Here is an 18,158-nt window from a genome sequence, read left to right on the forward strand (position 1 = left end):
TGCCTGTTGTCCGATCAAGTCATCAGAATAAAGAACAGGCTAAACATTATACTCTGCCCTGAAGGTTTCCAAAATCAAGACGTATTCTTCCTACTAAGATCATGCTTATGAAAATAGCCAGATAATTGCCACAAGATAATTATGATCTGTAATTATTATTGTTGGTGATTGTCGATGATGCACAGGGAAGAATACAGCTTGATTTTCAAAGCCTAACCCTGAAGAAGCAAGACAATCAAAAACTTGTTTTGACTAGTTAAAATGAACCAATGTGACACAGAAGTCACAAAAGAAAAATCTCACAGAGGGGAAAAATATATCCAATTGGCCTGAATCAGCTTTTCTCAAATATAAGTTAGAAGCTCAAACTGCAGGATCTTTCAAGAATCAGAAGTCTAGGCCAAAATTCATGGCTGAAGATGGGTTCTGGAAAGGACTGGGACCGCAGGTCATTCAAGGATCTAAGGGAGAATGAAATCTGGAGTTACCTTCAGGATCACAGGACAGCATCTTATGGAATCCCATTTAATGCTAACTTCATACCACATGACATAGAGATGGACAACAGAGACTAGACAAAGGTCCTATTTGCAGAGTGAATAATTAAAAGTAACCACCTTTAGTTCTATAGATTTCTGGTTGAGGTTGTTCAATTCCAAGGCAGCAGAGAGGCTCATACTCTCCTATTTGAATGCTCCTGTGCTAATTCAGCTCTAGGCCAATATGATTTGATGCTGATTTTAGGCTATGGCACGGATAGTCAATTGCGCAGTTAGCATTTAATACGGAAAAAACTTCAACTTTGGTAACATTTAACCTGTTTTAATTTAGGCCTTATAAGGCCCAATTTTGGAAAATTTCAAATAAATGAAGATACCCATTTCAAAAAATGAATTGTAGCCAACAGAAGACATATGTGTCTACATTACCATGAAAAAAGTATTTTTCAGAAACATATCACAGGGTGCCTGGATGGCGTAGTCGGCTGAGCACCCAACTCTTGGTTTCGGCTCAGGTCATGATCTCAGTGTCCTGAGATCGAGCCCTGAGTCAGGCTCCACATTCAGTGGGGAGTCTCCTTGAGATTCTCTCTTCCTCTCCCTCTGCCCCTCCTTCCTGCCCTCTCTCTTTCTCTCAAATAAATAATGTCACAAATACAATTTACAAAAATGGTATTTCAAAAATATCAGGAAAGATGCACTCATTTTTCCTGCCTCATTTGTTAAAATCACCTTCTGTCCATTTCATTACCATCACCATATTCCACCACACACAGGCCTTGTTTAAAATGTTTAAAAGAAATCCTGAGACTTGACCTGAACCCAGTGGAAAGAACACAGGGTAAAGCTAGATATGCTTTTCGCCCAACACATTCTGCCCAAACTATTAAGATCTTTCAAATTCCTGGAATTACCGTCTAAAATCACTAAAGTAGGACAATCAATAGCTCCACTTCACCCTGGGGCATGAGGACTACAGTGGTATCTTTCATTTGTAAATAAATGGGGGTATATTTTGTAACAAAAAAAATAAATAGAAGATTACATTTGAAGGCATAATTTTATTATGTTCAATACTGGGGGAAAGGGAATCTCAATATATCCATTCTTTTTCTCCTTTGTTGAAATCTAAACAGCACCCTGCTGTATGCAAAAGATTCAGTAAAAGATTATTTTTGGTACATTAAAAGGCTGGTTTTGCTATTATTCCTGAATAAACTAAGTCTCTTGCCTAATCTATTTTTCATTTCAATTGTGAGTTTGCTGAGCAAACCCTTTTCATCACTTTATGTAAGTTAAATCTCGGTCATAGCTCTCTTTACCCTATCAACACATCCTATTTAAAGACAGATATGCGTATCGGACTTGGGACACTGCTCTGACTCACTGCTCAGAGAAGGTAGGGGCAAATTAATCCAAAGTATAAGGTTGACTGTAAATGAAATGGAGTTTACTATATATAGCAAACTATATGTATTTACTGTGATATATATATCACTGTGATATTTATATAGATAGATCTATATATATCGGTAATTTATTTAACTTAATACACATTACTATATTCTGTTAGCCTGCTATTAATATTTCAAACAACATATTACAGGTGTCCCCTTTTAAGCCATTTGTAGCTTGCCTTAAAGACTAGGTTAGCAATATGCTAGCAACAGCATTTGATAAGATACAGATATTCCTGATGCCAAATAATGACAAAAGCACTCACCTCTTCAGAGAACATTTTACTAGAGAATTTCAAAGCACTCATCAGTATCTCACTTTCTATAACTGGATAAACAGAATAACAAAACTGGATGGCAACAAAACTCAAATGGTGGAGAGTCAGAAAAAGTAAATTTTAGTTTCAGGATTATTAATGACTTCTAAGAAACCAAATTTTATCCCTACTGGAAAATACGCCCTGTGTAATACGAAAAGTAAATTGTTTTAGAAGAGTTTCATATAAGATGCTGAAACACAGGCATAGTCTCAAGCGGTCAAAAAAAAAAGAAAGGAAAGAAGAAATTTGTTAGTATCATAGCATTTAATAATCTGCAAAAATGTGATTTAGTAAGCAAACTAAAACACGGAAACGGTGTTTAGATTTGAAATGCGCTGTCAATCTGAAATTATGTGTTCAATTGTGTGTCAGGAGACCAAACCATTCTGCCTGATCGTGAGTGTGTGTGGCAGAACCACAGTGGGCCCCGTCACTGCTCTGCCCTGCCCTCATCCGAAAAAGTTAGAGATTCCAATCACAGCATATTAACTTACCAAATGTTCCAATATAATGATTAGATGTATCAAATGCAACCATTTTCTCCTTTAAATTATTCCCCAAATTTGGCCAAACTAAATATTTAATACAAAAGTCCTGCCCAACAGCAGTGATCCCCACAGGATTGCTTCTGGAAGTCCCTCTGACATTCTCTTGCCTTATCACATCGCTCAAAACAATGAAAGGCCATCCTGTCCTCTGAATATCAACTCAAGAGTTAGAACTGAAGTAAAAGCAGTTAGAGCAAAAGAGACACAAACATCTTCAAACACACTCACACAATCATGGCAACTCTCATATCTGACAATGGCTGAATTTCATTCCAAGCAGATAATTTAATGATAGCTTTGCTATTAAAAAAAATTTCAAGTAAAAGGCTCAAGCATATTTCAATATAAGGGAAAAGCTCTATTTCAGTCCAAGGAAAAAAGCAGCTACAATTTAAAAATTTACTGCACAATGAAATCAACATTAACTCTGAAACAGACACTGGGAGTGTTGGCCTGTGGAGACAAACCTGCCACGTGGCGGGGCGGGGGAGGGGGGGGTCAGCTCTGGAACAACCTGATGGCACTTTCCATCCTCCCACACCTGTATCTGCTCAAGAACCACAAACCTGAGTCATGGCTTAAGAATATTTGATTTCAACAATAAACTTAAGGTATCATATTATTTTCACTTTTCCTCCGAAATATAGTTGAAGAGAACACAAATGATTCAAAGTAGAGATTTATGTATTAGGTGAAAAAGTACCATAGCCATATATATTTGCTTTAAAAAAACTGACAAGCTTCAGGTAAAAATCATTTTTAAAGGGTCAATTTTTCATTTACATGTAACCAATACATCTTACTTACATATACAGGACTCCGTTTTTATTCGCATTCCTTCATATAAAATGTGTATTTTAACTGGTATATAACTGTTATATACTGTTTTTACAGAAACACTAAGTAACCTCTTATTCACTGGCAGTTTTGATGGTAATATTGGTTTCCACATTAAGAGATGAATATAGTTAAAAGCTCAATGAATAACATAAAGATGAAAACCCAGTGTTAACACCCTGTCTAGGGCCACATCAGTTATCCAAGGAGTCAACTGCTTCATCTGCATAAATTATAGCTGCAACAAAACATAAAGCAAGTATGATTCTGAAGACCCCGAAAAAAGAGCTCTGACTTATGCGACACTAACCACTGCTTAATGCTGCTATTGCTGTTAAATTCTTATACTGGGTTCATTTTTTTCTTTTCAAAAAACACTGATTTTTCTAGTAATATTTAACTTTAAAAAGGTATCTTAGGTCTTTAACCCTCAGAGAACTGGTATATTTAGGCAACTAACCAAAAAAAATCACCAGGATCATGTATCTTTGTCCATAGTTTCTAAAGGGTTAAAGTGCAGAAATTGTCTATCACCTGTTATAAAAGGCACCCTATTCCACTTTTTTCTTAAAAGAAACTTTTTCTTTGGTTTCTTGTAATTTTTCAGTGAGTCTATCCTTTGTTTCTTCCATTTTCTCTGTGAGAAGCTCCTTGGTCTCTTCCATCCTGTCTTGTAGATATTCCTTAACAGGAGGCGGTGTCGACATGTAGCCCCGACTACGCAAGTACTTCACAGTGAAGGAGGTTCCTCCCAAAGTCACAGTATATCGGGCAGGTGTTGCAATCTGAGGAGAAAAGCAAACACAGGCAGATCAACAGCTGATCATGACTATCATCTTAAGCAAAAAACAATCTGAAATTAAAATTTTTAGTAATAACCCAATGGTATAAATTACTTTATTGCTTCACAAGGCTAATGTAGTTAAGGCCTCTATGGTCTTCCCTCCTAGCAAGGGATCTTCTTCTGTAAACGCATTTTACAAATATCTGTCACTTAGACACTGACCCATGGATTACAGAATATTCGCAGTAGAAGCGCTGGTCGCTGTAACCATGTGCTAGGGAACCTGCAGACAGGCACCCTGGGAGATGAGACAGATGGCTCAGGACCAACAACAAACATGCACATGCTTCTATTCCCTAAAACCCTGCTAACCTGTGGACACTGTGTATCTAGAACTAAACCAGAACCAAACTACTTCAAATGGTGAGAGGTAAACATGGGCCAAGTGTTTACTCTTTACTGAATTTAGTTTAGTTTCACTTCCAAATCCCTTTGACTTTCCCAGGCCTTATGCTACCTTCTCGCTACAATCCACCCTGGGTCTGGAATCCCAATTGGGAACTTCCATGAGGCCAAAAAAATCCAGGCAGGCATGCACAGGCTTAACTTGGACCACAGATTTAAGGACCAAAGCTGAATACTAGACGAACTGGTCAAAGAGCCACACAAAAGCGGATAGCATCTGTATCACATTCTGATAGCTTCTGTGTTAAAATTCAGTACCAAAACTCTTTGAAAGAGCCGCCTATGCTCTCCATCTCCAACTTCCCTCTTCATTTTCTCTTGAATTTACTCTAAGCCTTCACCCCCATCTCTCATCATAGTCACTGAAGAGGCCTGTGAACCATCAGAACTATGGAGACAGCTTCCCCCTCTACTCCTTGGAGCATGTCCTGCCCTGGCTGCCATGCCCCCACTTCCCTGGTTTCCTTCCACTTTGGAGGATGCCCCTTTACAGTCCTTCCTGCCCATTCTTCTTCCTGTTGTCTACCTCTGAACACTGTGGGGCAGCATTCAGTCCCTGCACGCCTTCTCCACCTACCTCCTTCCTTTGGTGGTCTTATCCAATTTCAAGTCTGTAGTGCCATCGGTACATTAATGATTCTTAGATTTCCAGACTGAGCCTCTTCCCTAAATTCCAGTATATACAACCTCTGACTTATTTCCACCTGCATGTCTAATAGGATCTCAAAATGTCATTTGTTCAAAACTGATCTCATGATGTTCAATGGTCCCACCCCAAACCTGCTCCTCTCAAAGCTGTCTGCATCTCAGGAAATGGCAACGCTATTCTTTTATTTATTTATTAGAGCGTGGGGGGAGAGGGAGAGAGAGAATCCCAGGCAGACTCCCTGCTGAACGGGGAGCTCCATGTGGGGCCTGATCTCACGAGCCTGAGATCATGACCTGAGCTGCAGTCAGGAGTCAGACACTTAATGGACTGAGCCACCAGGGCGCAGAGCCTGATGTGGGGCTTGATCTCATGAGCCGAGATCATGACCTAAGCTGAAACCGAGAGCTGGAGGCTCAACCGACTAAGCTACCCAGGTGCCTCGCAACTCTTTCTTAAGTTGCTCGAGCCAAAAACCTACACGATAGCTTCGACTCCTTTCTCTTGCATAATTTACGTTCAACCCATTAAAAAATTCCATCAGCTCCATCTTCAAAACACATCCAGAATCACCTACATGTTATGGGCTCTCCTGCTACCACCTGGGTCCTGGCCACTACCAGCTCTTACCCACACCATTGCAATAACCCCTCCAGATAGGTCTCTGGGCGTCTTACCTTGCCCAGCTTATATATAATAGACTGTTCTCAACAGAGCAGCCAAAATGATTTTGTTAAAACACAAGTCAGATACTCAAAACTGCCCAGTGGCTTTCCATCTCCTCTGAGTAAAAGCCAAAGGGCTCATAATGGCCCGTAAGGCCACCCTGATCTGGCCGCTCTGTTGCCTCTCTGCGGTTCACTCATCCCAACCACAATGGCATCCTCCCTGTTCCCTCCAATACTCCAGGTATCCTGTAGCCTCAGGACCTTGCACTTGCATTTCCCCTCCTTGAATGCTCTTCTCCCATACAACTGCCTATTAACTCCCTCACCTTCTGGCAACCCTCCCTCTAAAAAAAACAAAACAAAACCAAATACTAAAAAAACCACTCCAACACAAACACATCCTCCCTTGCTGGTCTGTTCTTTCTTCTTAGCACTTAACATCATCTAAACACCATAGTGTGTGTGTGTGTGTGTGTGTGTGTGTGTGTGTGTGTGTGTGTCTGTGTTTTAACTTTACGTTCTTTACCTAAATGGCTCCCACCACTAGAATGTAAGTTCCACGAGGGCATGTATTTTGTACCATTTTATTTAATTACAGTATTCCCAGTACCTAGAATGGCACTTGGCAGAGAGTAGGAGCTCAACAAATTTTTGTCAATTCAAACGAAGGTTCACTTCCAGGACAGTGCGAGGGGGCTGAGGAGTGTGTCCTACTCTGTGTCACAAGGTCACACTCAGGTGGTTTTTCTCCTCTTGGCCACACCTCTTTTTTGAGGCTTTGCCATATTGAAGCAATAAATCTCAATGTTTTTTGCTCCACCTGAGAAACTATGGGTTACAGAAAATACCCAGGAGAATCCTTGCACATTCCCCACCTCACAGAGGAACAGTGAGTGGGAAGGAACACTGCTGACACTAACCTACCTACGCGTACAGGTTCATGTTTCAATTCCCACCCAACAAACACGCACTGAGCATCGATGTGCCTACAAAGCACAGTATCAGGCATAGTGAAAACACAGAGAAAGAAGACATGACTTTGAATTCCTAAACACTTAAAATCAAATAAAGAAGCCAAATATTAAAAAAACAAAAAAGCCCCACAAAACTAACACCAGACCATGATATGAACTGTAAGAGCTACATTCACGTTATAGGAGCATAGGATAAGGAGCAATTATAATTAGGGAAATGCTTAAATCATCATGATACTTTGACTTATTAAGGTAAATTACACCCACTATAACTTGGTAATTTATGAGTTTATTAAGTTTTAATGTTTTAAAAACTCAGCAATTAAGCTTTAGCGCTCTAGTCAAAATCATAATAAAAAAGGAAATCTCCCAAGATCTCAGAGGATTCTAATGAGGCTGTCAGCATAAAACGTGACCTGTACTACTATAAAACCATACTTCTAAGTATTTTTATTACAACAGAAGCAAAATAAAATAAAATCTAGCTTCTGAATGTTTTCTACCTGTTTTCTTTCTTAGGAGAAAGATATAGGACTTCAAATTATTTGTCAACTGAGAAAAATAAGATTAATATGGCTAAATTCCACAATTTACAGAGGCTCCTCTTCCAAAAGAAAGACCCATAGACATAGAAACTCAGCTTATAAAGGTGTTGGTGTCTCAACTCCACAGAACAGCTACAGATGGCAAACTTCTAAAATGAAATGTATGTAACAGCTACTAAGTCTAAGGTTTATCCCATAAAACAATCTGAACTAAACCTTACTATTTTACTTATCAAGTAGATGAACTATTATAAACAGTAAACTAAATGCTAAATATAACCAACAAGTCAGGTGGCACATGGATCTGTGAAAAAGGAAAATTAATATACTGTAAGTGGGAGAAATGTCAAAAAGATGACTTCTGAAAATTCGGAAAGTCTCACATTTGTCTGATCACAGCACGTTAGGAATGATCTACCTATTTTCAAGTCACTTCTTCCTAAACCATCATTTTATTTATACTTAAAATTTAAACTTAAAAAAATAGAAACCTTAGCCATTAGACTATGGTATTGTATATGGCATTTTAAGTTACAAAAAATAACTACTGGGAACTAACATGGAGTTTTATGAGGAACTGAGCAGGTTATTGGTTAAGTGTGAAGAACAACTCATTTATAACAGTACTTACCTTAAACAAGGCATATGCTGTTAGTGCATTTCCACTCTGGGAATTTTTCAGAATGTTTACTATGCTGTCTGGTAACCCAATGAGTTCTAGAAAAGGAATGACATTCACGCCTCTAGGAAAGAAACAAAATGATTTATATATATATATATGTCACTCCTCTAAGGAACAAAGTAACATATATATACACACACATTTATGTATGTATACACACAAACTTTAAGGGATAAATATTTTCAAAATTTTTCTGAAAACACCAAAACCAAATTTTGTTTAAAAATCACTTATGCATTGTCAAGAACTGTGATTTAATTCTAGAAGAACAGAAATATTAGTGTTATACTGTATCTTACTGTTTGCAGCTTCTGCTTTGCTTCTCCACATGGACATACATCCCTAATTACCACATTTTAAAAAATAGAAGGATCTAGCCGAGTAAAATTAATAGCTTTAAATGACTTAAGAGAGAAGGAACGATCAGAATCATTTACTTGGTCTTTGTTTCCCCAACCAAAGACTACTTCTTCAGAACGCTCTAATTCAGACTTCAAGACCTAAGCTTTTCACCTCTAAAATTACATGTCAAACTATATTGTTGTAAAAGCAACATTATAACAGTACTTATTGTGTTATTATGCAAAGAATAAATGATTCCATGGGTTTGAGGAAAACTTCAATTATTCTAAATGGATGCCTCTATTCTATTAGCAGGCTTAGAAGGCAGGTGAAGAAGCAATTACCATAAATTACAACAAATTTTTGGGTGGAAGGAGAGAAGGCAGAAAGTCTCTAATACGAGCTGTTAAGCCCTAATTTATTTTAGTTTCCATGATTATCAACATTTAGCTTTACTGGCATGTGCTCTCTCACACTCTCCCTTTCTGTGTGTTGTTTTATAGACATTGTAACCCTTTGCCCCTCATTCAGAACAAGGTTCTTGTTCTGTGCTTTTCCTACATAAACATAACTATCATATTCAGGAATTTTTTTTAAAGATTTATTTATTTATATTGAGAGAGAGCGAGAATGTGGGGGAGAGGGAAAAGATCTTAAGTAATTCTGTACTAAGCGTGGAGCCTGATGTGGGGCTTAATCTCATTACCCTGAGATCACAACCTCAGCTGCAACCAAGAGTCAGATGCTTAACTGATGGTGCCACCCAGGCGCCGCCATATTCAGGAAATTTAACGTACACGAGAGTATATAGTTAATACACAATATATTATTTAATATTAAAATTTCCTGAATTGTTCCAGTATGTCCCTTGTCACTATCTTGTCATTTCTCTCTGGTCTCCTTTCCTCTAGAAGTGATCCTCAGAACTTTTTTGAGAAGGAGGGCAGGATGTCTTTGACACTGAGATTTCTGAAGCTTCCAGACCAGTTAGCCTGGGAGAATACCCCTCCATTTGGATTTGTCTGTTTTTTTTCCTCCTGATCAGGTTCAGGTTAAACATTTTTCAACAGGAAAACTGTACAATTAATTCTGTCTCAGTACATCACAACAGAAGCCCCATGACATCAGTTTGTCCCACTGCTGGTGTATGGGTGACTCTTGCTTAGGACAGGGTCTCTAGGGTACTTTTATTTTTTTTTTCCTTTAAAATTTTTATTGTTATGTTAATCACCATACATTACATCATTATAAACTAATTTATTCTTAATATTAAAATATATTTGGTTAATTGGGGAAGTTGTCCCTCTATGATTGCACTATAATACTCTGAAATCAGGGACTACTCTCAAGAACATATGGCTGGTCATCATCAAGGAAAATTACCTATCATCCACAAGAGGAAAGCAGATAACTGAAGGATCTTTAAAAAGTTAAATTACAAAACTGACTGTAAATCCAACCTGGTTTCTTCTTTCTCCACCATCAGTTCCTTTTCAAGTCTCTTAGATAACAACAGAATCCCATTAAAGCAAAACTTAGTACTACAAGGCCTTAGCTATTCTATGGATCTAATCAAGTCACTTTGCACCATTAATATCTTACCATGATATGCTAATTATATCTTCTAGAACCAATACAACTATAAAATTATTTTATCAATCATATCCTAGCCCAGTATGTAAAATCTACATATTTAATTGCAGTCATGAAGGGGAAACAAAAGACAAACATTTGGCCAAAAATAAGACAAAATTGAGTGATTTAAAAAAAAACTATCATAAAGATCAAATAATTACCTCAGACACCTTGCACAAGTATCTTTTATAAAATAAAGAAGCAAACAACTGGTTCTAGTTCTTTCTTTATTTTGAAGATTTATTTATTTATTTGAGAGAGAGAGTGAGTGAGTGAATGTGTGCCGGGGGGAAGGGGCAGAGGAAAAGAATCTCAGGCGGATTGCCCACTGAGCATGGAGCCCCACGTGGGGCTCTATCTCACAACCCTGAGATCATGACCTGAGCTGAAATCAAGAGTCAGATGCTTAGCCAACTGAGCCACCCAGGCGCCCCTGGTTCTATTTATTTCTAAAATACCAATTTGATTATTTTAAAGTAAAAATAACTTTCATTTCCTTTGGAATTGCTAAAAATGAAACACTGGTGAGGGACTGAGTGACTGATTCCAACAGTAATATCCACTTGTCACTTTTTACTCTGAAGCTTCCATGGCCTGACAGAAATCTGTGCTTTTCAAACTGCCAGCTTTATGGATGTTTCAACTGATGCAGAAATACACAAGGGCAAAAGCACACTCACAGTAAGGATAAAATGCAGTAAAAATCAGGTAGGATTTTGCCTCAGAATGGAGCTGTAACTTTAGAAACTTGAGGCCTAAAACACAAGGATCTAACTGTAGGAACAGAACCATCATCACAAAGCTACAATTATCAAACAGAGCACTTCTGGTTAGAGGTAAGATCTCTGCAAGGTTTTGCCAGATAGAAGGGGCAACAAGGCTTAGTTTAAAATAAAATCTATTAACATGTACAATTCAGATCTTCCCTGAGATAAAATGTTTCAAAAGCCGAGATCTTTATTACCGAGTTAAATAAACACAGAATGGCGTACTGTTCTATCATGTCTAGAAAGGCAGTAATGCTAGTTGTCAGAGTGACTAAAACAAACACTGGTCACTAATGCGGTGTGATGTCAAAAGCCCATCTTTCAAGTTACAAACTATTTTTTTCTCTTTCTTTTAATAGTTAAATAGGTAACAAATAACAAAGAGTTTTGCCCACCTAAAAACAAAATAAAATAAAGCTAGCCTCTTGCCAGTTCAGTTGAAAACCTGTATTTAATACATTCAACTCCAATTTGATAATAAGACCACATCTCAGTGAAAGATACACTGCCATTAGAACAAATCCTACTTGCTCTGTAAGTATTACTTGTGATAAGATCTTTACTTAGAACAAATCAACTTTCTGAAGGGATAGGATTTAATAAAAACATTAAGAAGAACTGTTTCTGGGAAGCAACACATCCTACATAATACAAATTGGTCATGGCTGGGCAGGGGTGGTGGGTGTGGAAACCAAAGTCCCGTGCTGACAAACAGCCAATAGGCAAATTGTGATGGATAAAGGGACGTGGCATTAAGGGGACAGTCTTACCACCATGTTTACACACAAGTATTCTCCAGAAAAAGAGGGGGAAGAATAAAATGAGGGTGCATTCCACAGGGGGTGGCAGAATGTCACCACAACTGCCTTAGGTGCCAGACAGACTGAAAAAATCTTAAGTATAATTCATATCACTAGGTTACTTGGGGTCTGCTTTTTCGGTTACAGAACTCTTACTTAAGAAGGCAAGGGAAAGTAAAAGGACAAAGGTGCTCTTTTTAACAGACCAAATGAGATAATGAAAAACTTAGATTTCTCCCTCCAAGGCCTTCTGGCCAAATGCTTACAAAGGGCAAACTAAGGAGGGCAGAACTATCAGTCATATCATTTTCACAGTATTCCATCAGAAAATCCTCAATAGCTCAAAAAAGAACATTTGACATATAGATAGCCATTAATTAGAGCTGAAGGCCAATAATAATTTTTATTCAAAATGGCACAGGATTTTATGCTGTATTAAAAACTAAGGGCAGTTTTGAAGACTTCTATAAATATTATACATGTCCAGAAAAATGTCATTAATGAAAAAGATAATTCCATAAAGTGTACATACAAGGATTTTCTATAAAGAAAGGGACAATTCTTAAAGGATAATGATACATAACAAAGAAGGATATAATTGAATATTAGGAAGATAATGGAGAAAAAGATGTGAAGAGAATCAGAACAGCATCAACTACACAAGGTAAAAACATCCTTTCAGAACTTTTGTAAAGAAACACTTCTAATCCTGTGTTTTCTAAGAGTAAGTCTTCATTTCATTATCTTTTAATTTAGTAAAAAATAACCTTTATCCCAAGGAGTGAGCTTTGCATACAAAACTGACATATCTTATTAATTAATACCTTACTATTGAGCCATTAAATATAACCAAACACTGAAAATCAATGGACTTCTGGAAAGAATAAAATAACTCTAGCCCCATAAGGATTGAGTTTACTAAAACTCAAAGTGGGGTCCATTGTGCCATTTCATTGCCCTCAGGATGGTGAGCTCATTCAACTCTGCCACGCCCAGGCTAATATTAAAAAAAAGCCCACACAGCACATTCAAAGGAATAGGCACACGTCGGAACGCCTTAGTTGCTAGTGGCAGAAACAAACTGGAAATCATTGGGATCTGCTTCAATGTGTACCCTGCTCCTAAAACATTGTAAATAATATAACTTACCTTAAAAGAAAGGAAGAGTATTTAACAAAAAAGGGTGCATTTAGATATCTGTGTTTTACAATACCTGCAGGCTAGGGCCACCAAATTAACTTTATTTAGAAGTTTATTTTAATTGTGGTAAGAACACCTATCATGAGATCTACACTCAATCTTTTAAATGTACAAAAAATTGACTTCTGATCAGAACAAAAGACCTTACCTTGACACATATCAGATGTGGGTTTCACTAAAACGTAAGCCTGCAATTTGTTCATTTTCGTATCTGTAACAGATATTAGCCAGGCTTTGGCAAAAACATCATGCTAATTTCCCACCAAAATCATACATATGGCAAAATAACAGATATATTTTCACATTTGTGAACACTTTAAGAAATATATAAGTATAGAACTCAATAGTGCTGCCAAATTTCCGAAATCTATTATTTTATTTCTGTGTCATGCTAAATGTTGATAGATGAGCATAGTGATAAAGAGCAGCGGCTTTGAAATAAGACTCCAAAATATTTGGGAAAAAGCTGTTATTTTGACTTATTCTTCCTTAATCTCATTAATATAATGGGAATAATTACACTACCTACTTCATATAGTTGTGAGGATTAAATGAGATGATAGTTTAAAATTTTCGTATAATGCCTGCTATACATGGTAAGCGAATTTAGCTATGAAAATGTCAAAAACAGCTATGAAAAGCAGTCACACTCAACAGTTAGAGACATTAAAGCATTTAAAAAACTATTTAAAGCTTTGATTAGTACAATTAAGAAGATTAACATTCTGATAAAGCAGGGAAAGGTGCTCAACGAAGCAAAAACTTACTTTATGGCTGCATAATAAAATGTTCCAAACCAAACACCAGAAGTTATTAGATGCACTGGAATCAAAACTTTTCCATATTGTCTAAATGTTTTCTTAAATCGTTGATAAAGACTAATAGATTTGTCTTGTAAAGGATCAGGTTCTTCCTTTTTTTCTGAAGGAGTTCCAGGGGATGTGGCATTGGATGACATAATCCTCTTGGATAAAATATCTTGCTCCCACTGTTTATGGTGAAGGACCCCTGGCTGGGGTGGATGAGCAGTGAATGGCTTCCTTTCCTTTGCAACACACTGGACAGCAGATAAATGTAGCCATTGTTTTTGAGGGCCCTGTACCAAAACTACTCTGGATTCAGCTTTATACAAAAGTAATGGTCCCTTTAGGTTTTGACAGCGTCCAAAAAGATTGGCTTTATGTGGTTCCATGCATGTCCTATGTGCCAGTCGGAATACAGACCTTGGTACATTCCATTGCATTTTGAAGAACGGTTTGATGGATTTCAGCTTCTACAGAGACTAGATTAAAAAAAAAATTAGATTATACTGATTTCCATTTTAAACCAATCCACTTAAAAATAAATCATTAACTGTTAGGAAGTAAAGGACAGACATTGCTACCAAATCCATAGAAATTAATGTTAAGGTATATAGTTTGAACATACCATAATTTTAAAATGTTAATAAAATATATTTAAATATGATATAGTAAACCAGTCTAACAGATATCACGAAGGGTAATGTTTTGAGGTTATTTTATTGCTACAAAAGGGATGTTTCTAGGGCTTCTGTTATTCTACAAGGAAGCTGTGTAGCATAATGGAAAAATAATAAGATCTAGAAGCCAAAAAACTGGGCCCTCATGTAATTGGGTTGTAGACTTCAAGCCCAAGTCTACTAGTAAAATGATTACTTCACAGGACTGTTACATAAATTACATGAAATTTCTGATGTAAAAGTGCTTTTGTAAACTAACAAGTATCAAGTAAGTTATTATTACAACTGTTAAGGTCTGATAAATAGTTGATACAAGTACCAATTTTTCTATAATGCCTTTTGACTAAATTATATAAAATTTTAAATCACATATATTTTTGGCTGGTGAGGAGACAGATTTTTCCAGATATCTAAACTTCTTGTCAAAAGACAGTATTTTAAAAGAATACAGACTTTGGAATAAGATAGACCCAACTGAGCTAACAGTGGTATTATTTTGAGCAAATTACTTAGCTTCTCTAGACGTAGGTTTCCCCACTAGTAAAACAGAATTATAGTATGCATTACTATGTAGGAAATCATTTCCCTTCCCTCAATACCAGGCAGTGCCACCTAACCACAATCTCCACCCCTACCCCACATCAGCTACCTTACTACTTCTACTACATTGTGAATAGATGATTTCGTTTTTTAAACTGTACACTAATATGAGTTAGCACCCCAATAAGTCAGCAATCCAATAAATACAGGTACTCCATTTTACATGAATATTTGTTATCTGGGGTACAAAGTTGTCTGTCATTATATAAAAACACCCATTAATGAATTGTTCCTATATAAAATTAATCCCCTGACTCATCCCTCCCTGATTAACAGTTAACATCAGCTCTTATCAGGCTCTCACAAATAATCCAACAACACAATGCAAACAAATTATGAAAAGAAACTGCACATCTTGCAAATAATAGGCTCCCAGGAAACCTTTAAAGGTGATATTGGAGATTGCTGCAATGAAAAGCAAAGTCAATGACAAGTAACAATCTGAAGAATCAGACCAGTTAACAACCAAAAAGAAAAACCACAGGAATGATAACAGGTGCTTCATATAATGACTTAAACAACTAAGAAAGGCCATAGAGAAAAATGATTAAGTCCTTAATTATTTTTACAAAACTGACTTATTTGTTGTGAAAGTCAAACATTAAGTAAAGGAGGTCTTATTGTGCTTTCTTACAACCCATACAATTTCCTACAAATCTATGCTATGTCTATTCCAAGAGGGAAAAAACATCAATTGGTTATTTATTCTAAGAATTAGCTGAGTTGGAATTATAACCTAAGATTTGTCAAATATAACATTTGGCTTGAATTTTTACAAAAAATTCCTTTCGAGTATTTTACTATGAATCTTTGGTCTCTATTTTAGTTGGATTTATTTTGAGGATTTTCTCCAGGACCATTATCTTTGTTTTGTTTTTGTTTTTGTTTTTTAGCACCATTATCTTTGATTTATTCCTGTCCATGGCTTTAATCCTGGTGTTTTCTGAACTCAAAGGTTTTTTTTTTTTCTTTTCTTTTAAACATATTTCCTTTACAAGGCGGTTTTCCAGGAGTTGAAGTTCCCAGAAGGCTTTCAGATAATTAAATTATTATGTTTGTGTTTGTGAATAAAATAAAGGAAAAAAAAGATTAAAAAAAAAAAAGCCTCTTCCAAGCAACCAGTTTGCACCCTTTTCCCTGGTTTCCCCAACTACCCGCTCCCATTTAAAAAAAAAAAAAAATTATCCTCTCTCACTTATTGACTATTTTTAAAAATATCCTTATTGAAATATAATGAACATACATTTCACTCATTTAAGCTGTAGAGTTCAATGACTTATAGTATATTTACAGTTGTGAAACTATCCCCACAGTCTTAGCTTAGACCATTTTCATCACCCCAGAAAGAAATCCCATATCCATGAGCAGTCACTCATCATTCCCTCCTCCTCCTAGCCCCAGGTAACCACTACACTATTTTCTGTCTCTCTATATTTCTCTATTCTGGACATTTCATTTAAATGGAATCACAGTATGTGGTCTCTTGTGACTGGCTTCTTTCACTTCACATAACGTTTACAAGTCACCCCTGTATTACCTCTTGGGCTAGTATTTACCTTGGTTCCCTTAGAAACCAATCTCTGGGCTAGTGGTTTCCAAAACTGGCTATGCATCAGAATCATGGCAGGTTGCAGATATTGAGGGGAAAGGAGAGGTGGTTTGAAAAACCAGATTCCTGGTCTCCATCCAGACCTAATAAATCAGAATCTTCTGTAGCCAGGTCACACCTGACAATATGAATTTGGGGGTCATTTCTCTAGGGCCAGCAAATGGTTTCAGTGCCAGAGGCACTGTTCATTCCAGAATATGTATGATACTACTCAGTCTGTACTTGCCATCTACTTTTTCATCTGAAGTAGGTTTGTTCCTTTAAATCTAATGAGTCTTACTGTGTATGTCATCAGTATTGTGACTGATTACCTTTGGAAGTCTAGAGTGGTAGCAATGCTGTTATCCATCATCATCATTGTAAGATGTTTTTTAGCCCCTACTATGTGGTAGGTGTTATAAACACTTTACATATATTAACTCATACTATTCCCATAACAGTCTAATGAAGGAGGGACTACTGTCATCATTTCACAGTTTAGGACACTGAAACACAGAGAGGAAATACACTCAACTGGTGAGTGGAGAAGCTGGGATTCTGAAAATGTTACTAAGCTATAGGGCCACTTCCAGAAGAAACAAACAGGCCAATTTTCTTTTTTTTCTTTTTAAGATTTTATTTATTTATTTGACAGAGAGAGACACAGCGAGAGAGGGAACACAAGCAGGGGGAGTGGAAGAGGGAGAAGCAGACTCCCCGCTGAGCAGGGAGCCCGATGTGGGCCTCGATCCCAGGACCCTGGGATCATGACCTGAGCTGAAGGCAGACAGACGCTTAACGACTGAGCCACCCAGGCACCCCAACAGTGCCAATTTTCAGTAGACTAAGATACATAAGACACATAAGACACACGATAAAAGTGCCCTAAGGAAACATAAGGCCCAAGAAATTAACTTTTAACTTAAAATTAACTTTTAAATTAAAAGTAAAAATTAAAACTAATTTAAATAACAACATATGGGCAATGGCTACAATATTTGACAGTGTAACTCTAGGCTTCCAAAGGTAATCAATCACAATACTGATGACATACACAGTAAGACTCGTTAGATTTCAAGGAACAAACCTACTTCAAATGAATACAAGTAAAAGTAGATAGCAAGCACAGACTGAGTAGTATCATACATATTCTGGAATGAACAGGCTTCAGGAACAATAAAACCTAGGCAAGATAGAAGTTATCTCTCACAGCTAGCATTGTGTATAATGCCCTCAGCTCACTGGCAGCTTCCATTTCTGGATTTTATTAGTCTGCTCGTCTTTTCAATGAAAGATAAAAGTTTTTGGTTATTGGTAAAT

The 18,158-nt window shown here is 37.0% G+C and overlaps 1 protein-coding gene across 2 annotated transcripts in view; it reads right to left on the bottom strand.

The window, feature by feature from the left end:
* Positions 1 to 1,622: 1,622 nt before the first annotated feature.
* The window catches only part of MIMS1 (mitochondrial inner membrane scaffold 1), a 52,563-nt gene continuing 36,027 nt past the window's right edge, over positions 1,623 to 18,158 (bottom strand). Inside the window, exons 2-4 of one of the 2 annotated variants that reach the window (XM_088019527.1) lie at positions 13,938 to 14,452; positions 8,376 to 8,487; positions 1,623 to 4,447 (exon numbers count right to left, since the gene is read on the bottom strand). In XM_088019527.1, the coding sequence (XP_087875653.1) occupies positions 4,214 to 4,447; positions 8,376 to 8,487; positions 13,938 to 14,413 (822 nt within the window). In that variant the 5' untranslated portion in view covers positions 14,414 to 14,452 and the 3' untranslated portion in view covers positions 1,623 to 4,213. The remainder of the gene's footprint in view (positions 4,448 to 8,375; positions 8,488 to 13,937; positions 14,453 to 18,158) is intronic. The other variant, XM_028089327.2, reaches the window with a different exon arrangement.

Source organism: Eumetopias jubatus, unplaced genomic scaffold (genome assembly GCF_037043125.1).
Source record: "Eumetopias jubatus isolate StellerSeaLion01/CBP00866 unplaced genomic scaffold, mEumJub1_p1.0 scaffold_16, whole genome shotgun sequence".
In the NCBI taxonomy this organism is placed as follows: Eukaryota; Metazoa; Chordata; class Mammalia; order Carnivora; family Otariidae; genus Eumetopias; species Eumetopias jubatus.